General features: G+C 42.9%; 1 protein-coding gene across 1 annotated transcript in view; it reads left to right on the forward strand.

Moving 5' to 3' along the window:
* GALNT13 (polypeptide N-acetylgalactosaminyltransferase 13) overlaps positions 1-17932 on the forward strand; it is a 109493-nt gene that overhangs the window by 44671 nt on the left and 46890 nt on the right. The window contains exons 5-6 of the mRNA XM_082055870.1: positions 14735-14901; positions 16546-16753. Of these exons, the coding sequence (XP_081911996.1) occupies positions 14735-14901; positions 16546-16753 (375 nt within the window). The remainder of the gene's footprint in view (positions 1-14734; positions 14902-16545; positions 16754-17932) is intronic.

A 17932-nucleotide genomic window follows, 5' to 3' on the forward strand; every position in this document is an offset into this window, starting at 1 on the left:
ATATTTTGGAAAAACAGGTGAAATGTTCAGCTCGTTGAATAGTTCTGCTCAGTCTAAGGGCGATTAGCTATTCAATACCGAGAGGAATCTGTCTAAATGCATTTTCTTGATGAAAATTCAATATTCTTTGTTGAAAGCACAGGCTATTAAAGAAAAAATAAAAAAATCTCATTTTCCTTTTCAGACAGATGCTTTCTGTACATATCCCATCTTTAGGGAGTATTAAATTGTTCTGTTAAATTGTTCTGAAAGCCAATTTATAATGCTTTGCTGTTAAGGAAGAATATGATTTTATGGTTAATATATTTAGTCTGTGACAGAAGGACATATTTTTATTGACGTAGGGGACGGAGGCATCCGATTCGCATTGGGTGTCTTAACTCATTGTGCCTTTTGTATTATAATGCAAGCGTTTCTTTTGGAGGCCAGGAAGGTTTCTGTGGCAAAATTAGATGAACAGAAGGAAAGAAAAATAAGAAATGTTCTTGCTGGACGTGCTGTGTAGTGGGAAATTCATAATAACCTATGTAGGTGTGGATAGTGCTGTGCACGAGTAATTACCAGCTGGTGATAAGGTCAGTGTTGTCACGGTGTAAATGTGTTAAATGCGCTAAACGCAGCAGAAAACTTGAAGACAGAACTTTGTTGGGAGGTTTTGGGGTGGGATTGGGGAATGTGGAGCCGGGATCATCCCTTGGAGCTCAGCATCTCCCCATGGACACAGCGACTTTCAGTGTGGGGCTGGTTTAAGACTGAGATATTGGAAAAGTCACCACATGCATCTGGTTTTTCTCTCAGTGATGTCCCCTCCTGCTCTCGGTGCTGTCAAGTAGAGGCTTAAAGCAGAACATGATGTGTCTGACTTCCCACACCCTGTCCTCAATGAAAAGATAAGCTCAGCTTACACGTTGGTCCTGCGTTTAGGAGGTTTTATGGTTTTCAACTGTGCTTTAACCCTAAATGCAAAGTGTCATCTGGTGACACTTCCCACAGCCTTTATAGCTCTACGAGAATTATTCAGTTTTGTGCATGATAATATTATGTCTATGTAGCAAAAGAATGTCTACAAATAGGCGTAAGAATTCTGGCAAGAAACAGCCCAAGAAAAAGAAGAGTCTTGTTGCAATTTCTCTTTCTAGGAATTCATTCTTCAGTCGTGCTACAGCACAGTTGCTGGCAAAGGCATTGGGAAGAGGGCAGGGAAAGGCAAGTAGTACAGTGATGTGGGAGCTTTTTCATTGTTGTGAGGTGTGTGTATATATATTTTTATATATATAGAATATATATAAAAATAATAATTTATATATAAATATATTATTATTTTAAAATTATATGTAATTTTATTTTTCTATATATATGTGTATATAATCCATTCCCATTCTGTTGCTGTTCTGGCCTTCCTCATTCTTTTCCCCTCTTAGTTCCTCGCTGCCCATGTTTATTCACGCAGACAATGTTATCGTGTCCTCCTGACGTGCGTGTGGAGGTTTCTCCTGCTTTGCCAAGGCCGCTGTCCTCTGTTTGCTGTGCGTCAGGGGGTCGGTGTGCAGTGCACGGGCCCGGAGGAAGGCTCAGAGATGCTGCTCGGTCCTTGTCGCTCCCTCAGTTTGGTTCTCGCATCCCACGGCGGCAGATATTCATAGTACTGGAGCCCTTGTCTTCGGGATCGTCGCTGCTTTTGTGCCTCCAAATGATCAAAGTAGTGCTGTGGCCAATGGAGGGGGTGGGTGCGAATGGCATCGGAGTCTGAATAAGAAAAACAAAATTAAGCGGGGGAAAAAAATCCAAGAGGATCCTAGTTTTTTTGACGTTAGCGCATGAAAGAGCCCCTGAAACTTTTTATGACCTTCTGCTTCTGATTAAATGTTTGGTGGCTGTCAGCTAATTCTGCAACCACAGTACTTGTGTTTGTAAGATGAGAGAGGGTTTTTTTCCCCAAAGGAAGAATGTTAGATTTCTAAAAAAACGTTGATTTTATGAGTTTCAGCAAGGCAGGGAAGGCTGAGTTGGTTGCTGGCTAATGATAAACTCCCTTTATGGTTTTGGGAAATATGGCATCTGTCTCTTGTCTCATCCTTCTCCCACACAGGGATGTTTGTGGATAGACCTGGGGTGATGTCCTGAGCTTAACCAGAGTTTGCTCTGACACCTGTAGGAACAAGGTCTCCAAAATCAGCTCCGGCGTGCCGTCGAGTCCCATCGTGTTCTGCTCTGTGTCGATATTGTAGTTCCAGCTGACGAATTCGACTGTCATGCAAACACTTTAACTCGCTCCCCATTGCATCTCGTGTCGTCTACCTGAGAATGTCCCTCGGTTGCCTGAGTTCTGTTGGTAATGGCCCACTGGAAGATTTTAATCAGTGTCAGGTCTAATTTGAAGTAGCTATTGATTAAACCTTAAACCCGATTTAATTCAACATAGAAATGTTTAATTCTATTTGTAAGCATTTTCTGTGGCAAGGGAAGAAATCCATTTTCGATCTTTTCTGGATGAGCAAGGTTGCAAGTGCTGTTCCACAAATTGCTAAACCATTATAATTGGATTTTCTTATCACTGAAATTTAGGCTGAAATTAGCTGGTGCCTTGTGTGTGTGTATGTGCTTAGGAGGATGTGTTTCTGATCAGAAACGAACTCGCCATTACTCTTTCCTGAATTGTAACGTATCTTAAATTCGGTTCCATAGTTTTGTGTTGGCTTCTTCAAAGCAAAACCCTTGACAAGTGGTCCCAGGGTGGGGGAAAAGGCTCTGAAGCAGCAGAGTAGAAGTGGCAATCAGTGCCCGTGGAAATTTCCTTTGTGAAACATCCTTTAAGTGCCTTGAACTCCGTGTTACAGGGCAGGAGGCTTGATGAGATTTGGTGTTTGTTTTTACAAGACCACTATTTGTTTTTCAAGCAATTTAGCCCTGATAAAGGAGAGTAGATTGTTTTGTTTCGTGTTGTTCATGTCTAATCCGTTTGTTTTGCAACAGCAAGCGTTGTATTAGTTCTTTTTCCAGCTCTAAGTCGTGGCAGATCAAGTACATAAGAGCTCCTTTGTTACCAGGTTTGTCTGCTTGCAACTTCATATAATGAAAAGCTAATTATTTTTCAGATTTTTCTGTGTATATAGTCGCGCATAGCAAAACTATAAACCACCCATGAACAAGCAAGCTCAGGGAGAAATCACTAATTAGTTTTGTTTAGAAATTACTTTGAAGTGACAGTTTAGAAATTACTCTACCTTGTTTGGGGTGGAAATTGCCCAGGGTGACTGTTGGTAGGGAGAGAAAGTACACACAGGTAATCTGGGTAAGATCAAAGCCAATTCCCAATGTATAAATTAGCTAAAGACTGTTAAGATTAAAAAAAGTAATTCTCCAGCAATGAGAAAAATATGTTCATGAGTCAACAGGTGGCTTCTCAACTGGGTTTGTGAGTCTTTCATCTGTACTTTCCCACAACAAAAGGAACAATTAAAATTAGTTGCTATTTCCCCTTTGCTGCTGTTTCTCCCATAACGTTTGGGCTTTGATTCCGCTCTGGTGTTCAGCTCTGCTGTAGCTGCGCCGTGCTGGGTTAGAGAGATATATCTTATATATATGTGTGTATATATGTATATATATGTATATCACGTAACTCTCCCTGCAAGGGGGGCAAGGCAGGACTTGGCTGGAGATTGTGCCTCAAGTGAAATTAGCTGAGCTAATGAAAGGAGAGGAGATGTGTTTGGTCACATTTACAGATAAATGTAAGTTGGCTTTTGCAAAATGTGTCCTTGCTGTGCAGCATCTTGGTATATTTGGGGAAATTCCACTTAAAATATATTTTCTAACCATTGAGTAGCTGGTGTTTCTAAAGGCGACCATAATGGACCACATTAACTTACCAGGTTTTTATTTATTACTCGTATTGTGGCTGTGCCCATTTCAAGCCTGAGATTCCAGAAATGCTTATAGCCCTTTTATTACTGACTTTGCCTTCTTAAATTATTTCTAATTGTTGAACTCTCGATTCCCCCATCCTGCCAAAGCAACAGCAGCTTCCACGAGGTTCTTACACGCAGGATTGCGCCTACAATTAAAAATCTCCTGCTGTCAGAGCGTTGATAGAGGGTGATGGATGCAAGGAGGGCTCTGGCAGTTAGTGATTTGTGATTTTAATGCATAAGTGAGAATATTCTCTATATATACATGTGTGCCAGGTGAAGCCTGCTGTAGGTGACGGGACAGTCATGGGTGCAAAGGGAAGATGTTTGATCCAAACGCCATCAGCAGAGCACCCGTGTGTGAGAAGAGAAGCAAATGCGAGGGCTCAGCAGAGGTTTATTTCTGCAGCTCATTTAAATGGAAGCAACTTACCCTGGTTAATCTGAAAATGGATTAAGCTTCTCTGCATCTGGAGGTGCACATCTGCATCTGAGATGCTGTTAGGGAGAAGGGGTTGGGTCTGGAGGTTGTGTCGGTGGTTTTGGCTGTTGACCTAGTTAGTTCTCTGTATTTAGTCTTGGAATTTATTTGTAGGCATGGATAGACGTGTATCTTTGAAGATGTCCTTTGTTCCAAACATTTGGAAGTTGGCCTTCCAGAAAGATAAACCTACTTGTTTGACACAGTTTGGTGTGGACTGTGGTCTGCTCTGGAGTACAGCACTGAATATGAGGAGACGCAGCACTGGGCACCTGCTGGTTTTGGGGTGTCTGTCCCACCCTGCCGACAGCACGGTCTTGTTTTGGGGAGCTGCTTGTGGCATGGAGAGGAAATTCACTTTGTGGCAAAGGAGGAATCTGAAATAGTTGTGAGAATGCCAGGAAATAAGCCTGCGTGGATAACGATGCTCCTGTTTCGCGTCCTCCCTACGGAAGCTCTGCATCATGCTGCTGTGCACGCCTGCAGAGAAATCAGCTGCTCTCCCCCTTATCCCCTGAACGCCATTGAAAATTCATGCATTATTGTTGCAAGTAAGAACACAATAAGAGAAAGTAATTTCTCAGTAATTTATGTGGTGGTCTGCGCAGACTGGAAAAAGCACTTTGAATGTAAGAGGCTGTGTTTGTTGGCTTCCAGAAGTCGTGCTGACTTGCGTTGTGGTGCGGACCGATCCCCCTGGGGTGGCAGATGGAAGGTGGAGGTGCAGGGATGTGCAGAACTTCACCCCTTAGCTGGGGCCTCCGGAGCCCTGTGAAAGCAGAAGCATGTGAAAATGATTGCTTTGGTTCTTGCATCCTTTATTACATATAAGGTGTTTCGGGGATTCAGAATTCATACTTGTTAAAATATTTTCAAAATTGCTTAACTAGGTTGAGTTTAGCTCGGTGCATTTCAAAGGAGATTCAGCAATGATATAATGAAAAGTGACACTGGAAACAGAACAAAATTCATGATCAAAAACCATCCAAGAAAGCCTGATCTGAACTGTAATTACCATTACAGATCTTTGATTTTTGTTGGAAAAAGTGGAGAAAGTACAAAGGGGCCTTTAGTATCGTCCTCTGAAAAAGAAATAGTGTCCTCTATGTTGCTTGCTTTTTATAATACAGTGCCGGGTTATCGTGTTCCTCATCAAACATAAAAAGAACTTCTGAGTGTTTAGTAAGTGACTGCTGAAGTAACTTCTGAAATATTAAAATGGAGTTTGGGGTTGAAAATCCCCAAAGAGGATTAGATATTGAAGGCTGTGCACGGAGCTTTATGAACAGCGGTAGCTGAAGGTGTGAGTGAAGGGTCTGTGCTCCTACAAACCGCAAACCTATTTATACTGTGTAATGGAACACCAAAGAACAATTTTCATAAGATATTTTCACATCCATCATCTGCCGGATATAAAAATTGGTTAGCTTGGGAGGATTTTGATACAGGGAAATTCAGTAAGACAATGTGGATGCAGTTCCGACACAGCTCTGCTTTAGGTGAAATGAATTCTTGTTCAATTAATTTCTGTTTACCTTCCATTTGCATAGATTTCAGTTTAAAATATGAACTGGTGCAGTTTACATTATGAAGGCAGCATTTAAAGCTGCGTGCTCTGAGGTGCTAGTGCTGTTCGGGCAGGGAACTCAGACACTCGGCTGCCTTGTCTTCTGCTCATAATGCTCTACCATAGAGTTCATCTTCACCATTTCCCTGGGTAACTTACAGATCTTATTTAAACTAGATGGGAAGAGCCTATTTCAGGCAGTAGGATTTTTGTAGTAGGAGAGTTGTTGCTTACTCTGGAAACAAACGATTTCTCACTGTGGAAGCGAACTTGGACTGCAGCACGGGGCTTTTAGGAAGCAGAACCGAACCCGAACAGTGGCGACCTGCACGTGAGAATTGCGTTGAGAACTTTGAAAGGGGAGTTTGTGATGTGGAACTGTCCTCTAAACGCAGTTTTCTGTGAAAGCCCGGCCTGGCTTCCGAGGGCTCTGTGGGTGTTTCAGCAGCTCTGATGGCTGGACTTACCCCAGCCTGCATTTGGCTTCCCAGGAGGTGCTTGGGGTTCCAAAACCACTTTAGCAAGGTGAGATGGAGATTTTTGTTGCCATTCTTTGCAGAGGGAAACCAGAAGTGGCCTCCCACTACCACTGAACATCAAATATGCCGATTTTTTTGCCTGGATATGTTTTAAATTTAGTGCACCTTTTCCTTTTGTTTCTAAATGCTGTTGAAGATCAGAGGCAGATGGGAACACGTTGAGTATTTCTGTGGGTACCACCGCTGTCCCACTGGAATAACGCGATACACAAGTGCGTTCTGGAAAGCATGCAGCAAAGCACAACATTCGTTATGTGCTATTAGCATAGGATAAAGCATCCTGATGTGCCTTGGCATATAATCGATACGCACTGATGCGATTTGGCATCTTGTGAGGTATCTGAGCGTGATGGTGGCGTGTTCTGGGTCTGGAGGGAGATAAGGAAAACATGAGTGGCTGCAGCTTCACTAAGGAGCAATGTCTTCATCTCTGCAAGGGCGAGGGACACCTGGGCATCCAGGCTTGCTCTTGGGGGTAATGAGAACTGGCCGATTTCAGGCTTTCTGCATTTCTTCAGAACATTAGGACGAGAGGAAACGGCCTCAAGTTGCCCAGGGGAACTCAAGTTGGATGTGGGGAACAATTTCTTCCCCAAAGGGCTGTGGGGCATTGGAACAGGCTGCCCAGGGCAGTGCTGGAGTCACCATCCCTGGAGGGTTGGACAGACGGACATGAGGTTCTCAGGACAGGGAGCAGTGCCAGGGGTGGGTTATGGTTGGACTCAATCTTGAGGGTCTTTTCCAACCAAAATGATTCTGTGATAAGAGGGGTGCCTGGATTTCAGCTCCTGCACCGCAAAGCTGTGGGATGATGTTGGAGAGGGAACAGGGGGGTACATGCCCAAGGTGCCAGCGTTGGTGGTGGGTGCTATGGGAACATCTCAGGCTGTTCCTGCCTGTTTTTTGAGGGCATCCAGTGGCTCAGGAGGTGTCACTGCCTGCTGAAGAAATGCCCATGGCTGTGGGGTCCCAGGGATGGCTGGTTCTTGACCTTGGACTGGGGCTCTTCATGTGGCAAAACCGGTGCTGGTGTGGGGTGCAGCAGAGCCCCTGTGAGGGAAAGCTGCTTGTCTTGAATGGGCAATCTGGGTTTTTTAAAGGCTTTATTGAGAGCCGTATGTTAGAGAAAGTGCACTATTACAGAGCAGCGAAGCCACACCAGCCCTCAGCTGCGAGATTTAAACACCAGAATAACCTAGAAGGAGTCAATCACGATAAGCTGTTTCATAATCTTTCCTTCAGGGTGTGTTTTGCCATCTGTTTGTGTTGGGAAGGTGCAGGGAGTGGGGGGTGAGGATGAAGGATGGTGACAGAGGAGGGATGAAGGATGGTGACAGAGGAGGGATGAAGTAGTTTTGGTAGGTGCGATGAGCTGTTTAAAGGTGAACTCATCAGTTTTTGTCTAAAATTGTTCTTGATCATTCTTCAAAAATAATGTGTGAATATGATGCTAAATTAAGACAGTAAGATAACTGCAAAGTATAAAGTTCACTGGAAGGTGACCACACCTGTGAAAGATGAATTTATTGATTTGCTTTATAACTTCCGATGTTTTGGCAGTTCGCATAACTGCAGCGTTGTCATTTCTAACAGGCACTTTTGCAGAGGATATGCTGCATAATGATTAATTTATCACTTCTGGTTATGCTGCTTTTTGCTATGGGTTTATGTGCATCGTTGTGACATTAGGAGTGAGTTTTTCCCGTGTCTCGATCCTGCTTTCAGTTTCTGAGCGATGCCCTTTTACCGATAAGGGTGGAGGCAGCGTGCGGACACGGGGGTGATTCTGCCTCGCACCAACGGGTGGTTTGTGGTTCAAGATGATCATGTTAGCTGGAAAGAAATACAGCAACAGGTTGTGTGTGATGGAGCAAGTTTTTTAAACCAGACTGATTTTTAAATGCAAGAATTCAATGGGGAAAGAGGCAGGAACTAAGGGGCAAAAGAGAAACAAGTGCAAAAAAGAGAAATTACGTGTCACTGAGGCAGAGAAGAAGTGAGGAGCTTCTAGAATCATAGGATCATTTTGGTTGGAAAAGACCTTTAAAATAATTGAGTCCAACCATTACCCAGCACTGCCAAGTCCCCCTCTACCCCATGTCCTGAGAACCTCATGTCCGTCTGTCCAGCCCTCCAGGGATGGTGACTCCAGCACTGCCCTGGGCAGCCTGTTCCAATGCCCCACAGCCCTTTGGGGAAGAAATTGCTCCTAATGTCCATTACTTTTACATTTCTTTCAGATGTTTCCTACTTACTGCACGTATTAATGCTTTCCCACAATCATACGTACATTGTGATGCTGCAAATTCCAGTGGAATGTAGTGTTGCATCAGAACATTGTTCATCATAAATAATAAATACCTGTGAGGAGAGAGACCTGGCTAACCCACAGACACAAGTTAAGGTTGCCTGTGTGCCTATATGTCAGTTCTTTTGTATGTATAGATAAACCATCTACATACATGCTTCTGTAAATATATATAAACCTATGTTTCCTAGCTAACTTGAATAATTCTACTACAGACTGGTTTCCCGTGCGCTGCTGGCACTGGAGTGTACGGTAAATCTGGTCACATACAGGAGTCACATCAGGGATCTGCATTACCAGCCTTTTCTTTATGGCTGTTAGTCATTTATGTTTTCACTAAAACAAAGCAATAAAAGGTAATGACTAAATAATCATCAAGATCCCTCAAGTCATATAAACTACAAATATTTAACACGGTTCTGTATGTTCCCAAATGCATCATATACAAAATGCTGCCTAATAAATTTTATATAATATTTATGCTCTCATTTCTTTCCCTCCATATACTTTGCTTTCACGGATGATCTTTTACCTTGAGTTTCTTCCCTGAGAAGTTCAGCCCAGCTCTGGAAGGGATAAAATCACTGTGCAACCCGCGCGCTCACATCGCCTGCGCACGGCTGATGGGCAGGATGACAAATAGGTCATCTCGCTCTGTTTCCATGTTATTGATCTTGGAAAATGTGTTTTTCTCACATTTAAACAGCTGTATTTCCTTCATGTGTATTCATAAAGAAACATCTGATGACTGCATGAGAAAAGCAGTGTTTCTGGGGAAGAGTTTCAGTGTCGGGGCATGTTGGACAATCAGTCTGCATTGTAACTGCGCAGGCTGGCGGAGAGGGAGTCCTTGTGTTCCATAGCCTGTGAGTAGCACATGACTTATTTATTGTTTCTTCAGCACGTGGTGTGTTTTTGAATTAGAAAAAAATGCAGCGTGAGTCATTTGTCATTTCAGGAAAGGGACGGGAAAGGTTTTTATCTTCTGTGCAGTTACAAACACTTCCAAGTGAGCAGGGGATCTGGTTGGGGCTGAAAGCCCGTTAGAGGTGAGCTGGGAGGGCAGGATGGAAACAGGTGGTGACTGAGCCTTCCCTGGGGAAGGACATGGGGAAAACAGGGCCCAGATCCCCAAGATGTCACTCCTGTCATGGGTCGTGCTCCACCAAGAGGGGTGGTGGCTGAACCATCCCTGGAGACATCCCAGGCCAGGCTGGACGGGGCTCTGAGCACCCTGAGCTGGTGAAGATGTCCCTGCTCATGGCAGGGGGGGCACTGGGGGAGCTGGGGAGGTCCCTCCAACACAAACCATCCTGTGATTCTTTGAGCATGGGGTTCAGAGCGTGGGACAGGGTACAAATCAGTCACATTCTTACGGATTGCGATTGTTCTCCATCGCACATCTTGCAGATGGCAACGGGAATTGCTTTAAGAGCGAGAACAGTGATTATACACCCACTGTATGGCTGCGTTATTACTGATCTTCGTTGTTTAACTTTTAAAGTGAATCAAACGCTCATCAAAATTGCTTTGAGTGAGTTTAGTGAAAACTAATCAGTGTCTCGCTTCCACCAGAGAGCAAAGGGCTGTTGGTAAAAGCAAACGCTTCCAAACCGGAGCAGTCTCAGCCTTGCGACAATAGATATTTCAGTTTCTGTATCTCCTGTCTGCTCCTTCCTTCATCTCCATTTGTTTTTAACCATGTGGCTAGGGATGTTTTTTGCTTAATTCAAGCGATAAGTGTTTTCACTCGAATCATCCCAATGACCAGTGCAGGAGTCAGCTGTGATATACACTCATCAGTTAACGAGCTCTACTGATGTTCTGTCTGTGCACAGTTTGCCAACTCCAGAGCAGCTGCTTTTTGAAAATGTGGTCCTTAAGTCACTGTCCTGCTGTGCTGGAAACCTTCCGAGGACAGGAGGGAGGGAGGGAGGAATGCGCTATAAGAAATAAAACATGAAATGATGCAACACGAAATACACCCTGAGCTTCTGCCCCGAAATGTTGCTGCTCTTTAAGGTGGGATTCTTAGGGACATGATTCAGTGACAGCATTGGGTTAATGGTTGGAGGGTCTCTTCAAACTGCAATGATTCTATAATTCTATGATTCTACAATTAATGTGTTTCTGCCCTGTTATACTTCACATTCCTCTTGCAGGCAAAGCGACCGAAATCATTACAGTGCCCACGTAACTTATGCCATTGTGTCTATGTTGTGCTTGTGGCTTTAGAGGGAGCCCAAAAACTTGGACAAAAAACTCTGTGTTTTGTGCACACAAATATCAACAACCCAGAAATATATCTAAAAATCTCAGCAGGTCTCTGGTGCCAGAGCGAGAATGGCAGCGCCCATCATTAACAGTGCCTGGTTAACGTCTCGCCCTTGGCCTCTGATTTGCAAAACCAGCACAAGTGGGGGTCCAGAAACTCCCAGCAAACAGAAGAAAATGGTTGTGGAGCCGCTCTCTGCTTTGCTGGGTCTTATGGAGGTCGGCACAGGGCACGGCTTGCCAGAAAGGCTGGGCTAAACATTCCCCTTGGTGCGTCAAGTGCTGCAGTAACATCTAATAAACTATAGATACACGAGGATTTAATGGTATCATAGAGACAAACTACCAGCATTTACATTTTCTGCTGAAATCAAATGACCCAAATTAAAAGAAGCGGATGGATTTAATTTAGTCTCTGATGAGCAGATGAGATATCAACAAATCCCTGTACGTCACTTGGTGTACCTGGGGAAATATACATAACAGACCTGCAGAACAAACTGATCTGGAAATGGAATAATCCTCCTCCAGAGGGGGTAATCCCACCTGTAATTGTCTGGGAGACTAAGGAGGGACGTGCAGCAGAGTCTTTTGGTGTGGATAGAGGCAAATGCCATAAAAAGAGAATTCCTCACTTTATGGTACAATATCTGATGTGGAGTCATTATGAAAATTTAGAAGCAGGACATATGGAAAGGATGCTCTTCATGGATTTTCATGACCTGATTTCTGGTAATTTGGATTGCTCTGTCTGCTGAAAAACGTTGGATGTGCGGCCTCTTCATCAGTGTCCTCAGTTCATCCAGCCTGGAACTTCTCTGGGTACCGTAAGATACCTTGGAGAATAATGAGAATGACAGTTAAAGGACTGAAGATCCTGGCAAATCCTACGTGATGATAAACATTCTGTTCCTTAATATTCCATTTGCACTGCAAAATTAGTGTTGAACTCCAAAAAAAAGGGAATATATTTTCCGTGTCTCATTTCATTACTGACGTGCGATTCTGAATATTTTTAAACATAATCTTTTGCAGTGGTTCTTTTCCAGTTTCAAAAATTGTGTCTGTTTTAGCTGTAAATAAAATGCCTTGTGACATTCGGGACAAGCAGGATTTATTCCAGCTGTGTAGATACTTCCAAGTGGGATGTTGAGCTCTGGAAGACAACTCCGAGTGTAAACAGCCCTTCTGGTTTTCAGTCCTTGATATCTGATTTCAGATGCCAGGGGTGACATGAGACGCCTTCCAGGGACAATTAACGTCTGCGAGGAAAAACGTGAATCCAAAATGCCCTTTTTTGGACATGTTGTCCTGCTGGGCTCATCCTTTTTGAGGTGCCTCTGGGTAAACAGAGGGTGTGGTCCTGCATGGTAGTTAGTCAAGGAGTTTTGTTTGTCTGAACTTTTGAATCGAAATTGCAATTGATGGAGAGTTGTAAAATTAATTATATTGCTGGAGTTGTGAAGGTGGGATGGCTCCCAGCAAACTTCAGTGGTCCTTAGCAAATTGATGTCAAGACTGATGGGGATGTGTGTGTGGGGAATATATAATTTCATACATATATATATATATATAGAGAGAGAGAGTCACTATTAGCATTGGACTTTCTGCTGTCAGATCTAGTTACTAATGACTTATATGTGTATATATAAGCATGTATATATAAGCATGTATATATATATATATTCATATTACCTGTTGATGTGTGTAAATATATATGCCATTGTGTGTATATATGTACACCATAAACGTTTTACCTGTGCCACAGAAGCCGGTGATTGTATTCTTCTCTATTCTCTCCTCACCTTGTACTTTGAAAAGGGTGGTCACGATGTTGTTTTATCTATTTTTCTTTAAATGTCACCGTGGCAGAAGAAAAGGTTAAAGAGTTTTGTTATGGTAGATGATGTTTCAGAAAGAAACTGGATGGACAAGGTGACTTTTCTTCAGGGACCTTATTAATTTGTTCCTTGGCCCTTGACAGAGAAGTTTTCTGTAGGGAGGAGGCTGCTAATGAATAATTCACTAATTTAGAATTTCTTTTAGAGAAGCTTCAAGTTTGCGTCATTACAAGAAATACACTAAAGAGCTGTACATAATTTCTTCTTGCTTTAGAGTATCAGAAAATGGTATGATAGTGAAATAGAAAAGTGGAGATAATTTAAAGTCACAATAGTTAAGGATCCATATTAGGTGTGTTTAAATGATGTGACTTGACCTGTGTGGGCAGGTTGATGTAGGCGAGTTTGAATCTTTGAAATGCGTCCAAGATCTGTAACAAATCTGCACAATTTTGGGCTGTATTTTATAAACAGCAAACAGTTTTACTTCACTTCCACAAAAGCATCAATATTTACTATCTGTTGCTCACTTTGCCTTAATTTCTATGTTTTCCAAAACCAGGTGAAATTATTGACCTCTTGTTCTTCCAATGAACGGGCATATAGAGTGTACGAGAAATAGTCATTTTTTGTTTCTTCTTGAGAAATTGCCGAAGGCGGGAAGGTCTCAGATGCCTGTGTGCTTTAAAACACAGACTTTGGGGGTTGTCCCAATAAGGACTATTTGACCCGAGCGTAACTGCTCTGCACGCTCTGTATTCCCTGCCCCGCGTCCTGGGGCAGTTTAGCTGAGCGATGTCAGGCCCTGTTGGTTGGCTGCTCGCTGTTTCCAGCCAGCAGAGCTGTGACCGTGTCTCTGGATGCTCTGCCGTGTTTTCTTAGCGAGAAAACAGGATTTGAAATTCCCTTTTGCCTTGGGGCTTCTGGCTCAAAGAGGCCAGCAACTGGTTTGAAGTGCCCTCTGCTCACCAGGCTTGAAACCCCTTTGTCAGGCTGTCCCAGGAGTAGAATTTAATTAAAGGTTAATTAAATGCAACTTGAGGCTGTTTCCTCTAGTCCTATAACTTGTTACCTCAGAAAGGAGACATTCTACTATTTTAAGGTTTTACTAACAGCATGCACTACTACTTTTGTAATTATGCCAGCTGTATACTTGGATAGAAACACATAGGAAAAGAATTTTCATTTTCAAAAAAAGTATACAGAAGGTAAGTAGCTAGGTGCCAGTGGTATTTGAGGACCACATCTCTTTAAACTGTTTTAAAAGTAGGCACCTAGAATCTTGTAGAAAATCTGATATCATTATTACTGAAATTATGTGTTGCAATACCCAGGGACAAATGTGTTCAGTCTAGAGAACTGTTTCATTTTTGTTTTCCTAATTCAGGTTAGAGTGTATTAATTCCTTTTGCCTAGAATCACTGAGACAAAGCCTTCCCCTTACATCCATAGTACAGAGGATAGAGCACATAGTATTTTGCTATCCATGGTTTTGCTGAGTCTGATTCCCAAGAAATTATTGGAGCCAGAAAATCCTGGAAAGTGGAGTAAAAACCTAAGAAAGAGGACAAGATATAAAATGGTTGATCAGCTAATAAGAAGATATATTTGGGGAAACAATAAATAATTTGATCTAGATGCAACTGCATTCTCTAGAAAGTTTGTGTTAAACTGCTCAAGTGAAGGTATTGTCTGGAAAACAGATCATGGGTAAAGATTGCCTTGCTGTGCTGTTAGTTAGACAAATTGTAACTGAAACTGAAACCCTCCTTTTCTGCCGTGTTTTGTTTGGTTCTGTTCTTGTATTTCGTGGCAGGTGCAAGAGCAAAGTGTACCCCGCCGAGCTGCCCAACACCAGCGTGGTGATCGTGTTCCACAACGAGGCCTGGAGCACGCTGCTCCGCACCGTCTACAGCGTCATCAACCGCTCCCCGCGCCGCCTCCTCGCCGAGATCATCCTGGTGGACGACGCCAGCGAGAGAGGTGGGTTTTTGGGGTGGTTTAGCGCCGTTTTGGGGGTCCCGCGGGGACGAGGGTGAAGCTTGCGGTGGCTTTTGTTGGGCTGGGCTGGACCCATGGCTGCTGGGGCTGCAGCAAGCAGGCTGGGGGGTACAGAAGGGGTTAAAATGCATTTACAGCGAGTAATGGAGCCAAAGGTTGGTTATCAGGTTGTAAATCATATATACGGTGCTCCCGTCCAGAGTTCTATTAATGCTTTCTTGCGCTGTGGCTTATCATTTCACATTACCGTAAAAGACAGTCCCTTTTTCACGTCTCTTTCTGTCGCTGTCTCTTCAAACCCCCGTTCTGTGCTTCGGCTTTTCCTGATGTCCAAACCAAGCCAATTTCCCTCTATATTTGTGATTCATTTCTTTTGGTCTTGCCGTTTTTTTTCTTCTTTTAAACCCAGGCTTTAGGAGGCAAACAGTCTGCCGGTAGAACCGAGATTACCTGCAGAGGAATTGCGTGGCATTCTGGGAATGGAATTAATGGAACAATGAATTTTCCTGGAGTAGCCAAATGTATATAATGGCAAATAAAACATATAGCTGCAACTGCTCAGAGACAGAGGGTGCAAGCCAAGCTCGTCTGTTTCTGCCCTGTGTATCGTTAACAAAACTCTTAATTGCTTCAGGAAACAAAGAGGCTTAATGTTTCTCCGTGAAGACTTTAGCCTAAGTAACTACAGTTTTTCCTAAAAGCAAAGTTTTGGGTTCCTAAACAGCTCAAAAGGTGAAATTCGTCAAAACTACACTTATTTGTATTTAACTGTAGAAAAACCAGCAAAAGCATGATCAGTTTGCGCTCACTGTTCATTGATGGGTTATTGCAAGGAAAGCAATCCTGGCTTTTTACCAGCTCTGGGAGGTTTTCGCGAGATGCTCCAGCAGGTGCGTGTGTGCGCGCGTGTGTGTGTGTGTGCGCGCGTGTGTGCGAGTGTGTGCGTGTGCGTGTGTGTGTCCGGGCTGTGTCCCGTGGAACCGCAGCAGCGCAGCTCTCGCTCTTGGAAAAACCTCTAAATGTATCAAAACACGTTTCCCGTGTTCTGGCAAAGTCCGCGCAGGACAGTCCTGGGAGGGCCCAGCACAACACGTAGACTCTCTTGTTATATTGGAAGCACTTGGCAGTTGCTGAGCTTAGCTAAGAATAATGGGGTCCGTCATTTTAATTTTTAATTTAATTTTAATTTTATTTTTATATTTAATGTTAATTTTAATTTAAATTTTTATTTTATCTTAAATTTTATTTTTAATTTTAATTTATCTTTAATTTTTATTTTATTTTATTTTAATTTTTATTTTTATTCTTATTTTTGTTTTTATTTTACATTTTTATTTTTCTTTTATATTTTTTATGTTTATTTAATATTTTTTATTTTATATTTTTATTTTATATTTTTATTTAATATTTTTATTTTATATTTTAATTTTTATTTTATATTTTTATATATTTATATTTATATTTTAGATTTTAATTTTTTAAATTTTTAATTCAATTTTAAATTTTAATTTAATTTAATCTTTACTTTTAATTTTTATTTTATTTTATTTTAATTCTTAGTTTAATTTTCAATGTCAATGTTAATTTATTTTTCCTGTTTTTGACTCCTTCCCCGCCCTCGGGCAGAGTTCCTGAAGGCCTCCTTGGAGAACTACGTGAAGACGCTGGGCGTCCCCGTCAGGCTGGTGCGGATGGAGCAGCGGTCGGGGCTGATCCGCGCGCGGCTGCGCGGGGCCGCGGCCGCGTCGGGCCGGGTGCTGACGTTCCTGGACGCGCACTGCGAGTGCACCCTGGGCTGGCTGGAGCCGCTGCTGGCGCGGATCCAGGAGGACAGGTGGGCGGCGGGAAAACAGACGGTAAAATCATTCCTTCACCTGAAAATGATTTTTTTTTTTTTTTAATTTATCGGGAAGATCTAATATTTGTAACAAAATCTGATTTCTAAATAAATGTGTCAGAAGCTTTTGGTTCCTACAGCAGGATTTCTGTTGCTGACAGTAGAATACTAATGCCAGTGATGATACCAACTTCTGCCGTTTATTTCCCCCAGCTCTGGGGGTCCCCCACCCTGAGGGGCGTCTTTGTCCCTTTGTGTTACCAGACACAACTCTGTGTGACCTCTAATATTCTCTGACATGTGTGCTTCCTCCTTTTCTTTTCTTTTCTTTTCTTTTCTTTTCTTTTCTTTTCTTTTCTTTTCTTTTCTTTTCTTTTCTTTTCTTTTCTTTTCTTTTCTTTTCTTTTCTTTTCTTTTCTTTTCTTTTCTTTTCTTTTCTTTTCTTTCTTTTCTTTTCTTTTCTTTTTTCTTTTCTCCCTTTCCCTTTCCCTTTCCCTTCTTTCTTTTTTCTTTCTTTTCTTTCTCTTTGTTTTTGTTTTCCTTTTTTCCTTCCCCCCTTTTTTCCTTCCCCCCTTTTTTCCTTCCCCCCTTTTTTCCTTCCCCCCCCTTTTTTCCTTCCCCCCCCTTTTTTCCTTCCCCCCCCTTTTTTCCTTCCCCCCCCTTTTTTCCTTCCCCCCCCTTTTTTCCTTCCCCCCCCTTTTTTCCTTCCCCCCCCTTTTTTCCTTCCCCCCCCTTTTTTCCTTCCCCCCCCTTTTTTCCTTCCCCCCCCTTTTTTCCTTCCCCCCCCTTTTTTCCTTCCCCCCCCTTTTTTCCTTCCCCCCCCTTTTTTCCTTCCCCCCCCTTTTTTCCTTCCCCCCCCTTTTTTCCTTCCCCCCCCTTTTTTCCTTTCCCCCCCTTTTTTCCTTCCCCCCCCTTTTTTCCTTCCCCCCCCTTTTTTCCTTCCCCCCCCTTTTTTCCTTCCCCCCCCTTTTTTCCTTCCCCCCCCTTTTTTCCTTCCCCCCCCTTTTTTCCTTCCCCCCCCTTTTTTCCTTCCCCCCCCTTTTTTCCTTCCCCCCCCTTTTTTCCTTCCCCCCCCTTTTTTCCTTCCCCCCCCTTTTTTCCTTTCCCCCCCTTTTTTCCTTTCCCCCCCTTTTTTCCTTCCCCCCCGTTTTTCCTTCCCCCCCGTTTTTCCTTTCC

This window comes from Streptopelia decaocto (genome assembly GCF_964273445.1).
Source record: "Streptopelia decaocto genome assembly, chromosome: 6".
In the NCBI taxonomy this organism is placed as follows: Eukaryota; Metazoa; Chordata; class Aves; order Columbiformes; family Columbidae; genus Streptopelia; species Streptopelia decaocto.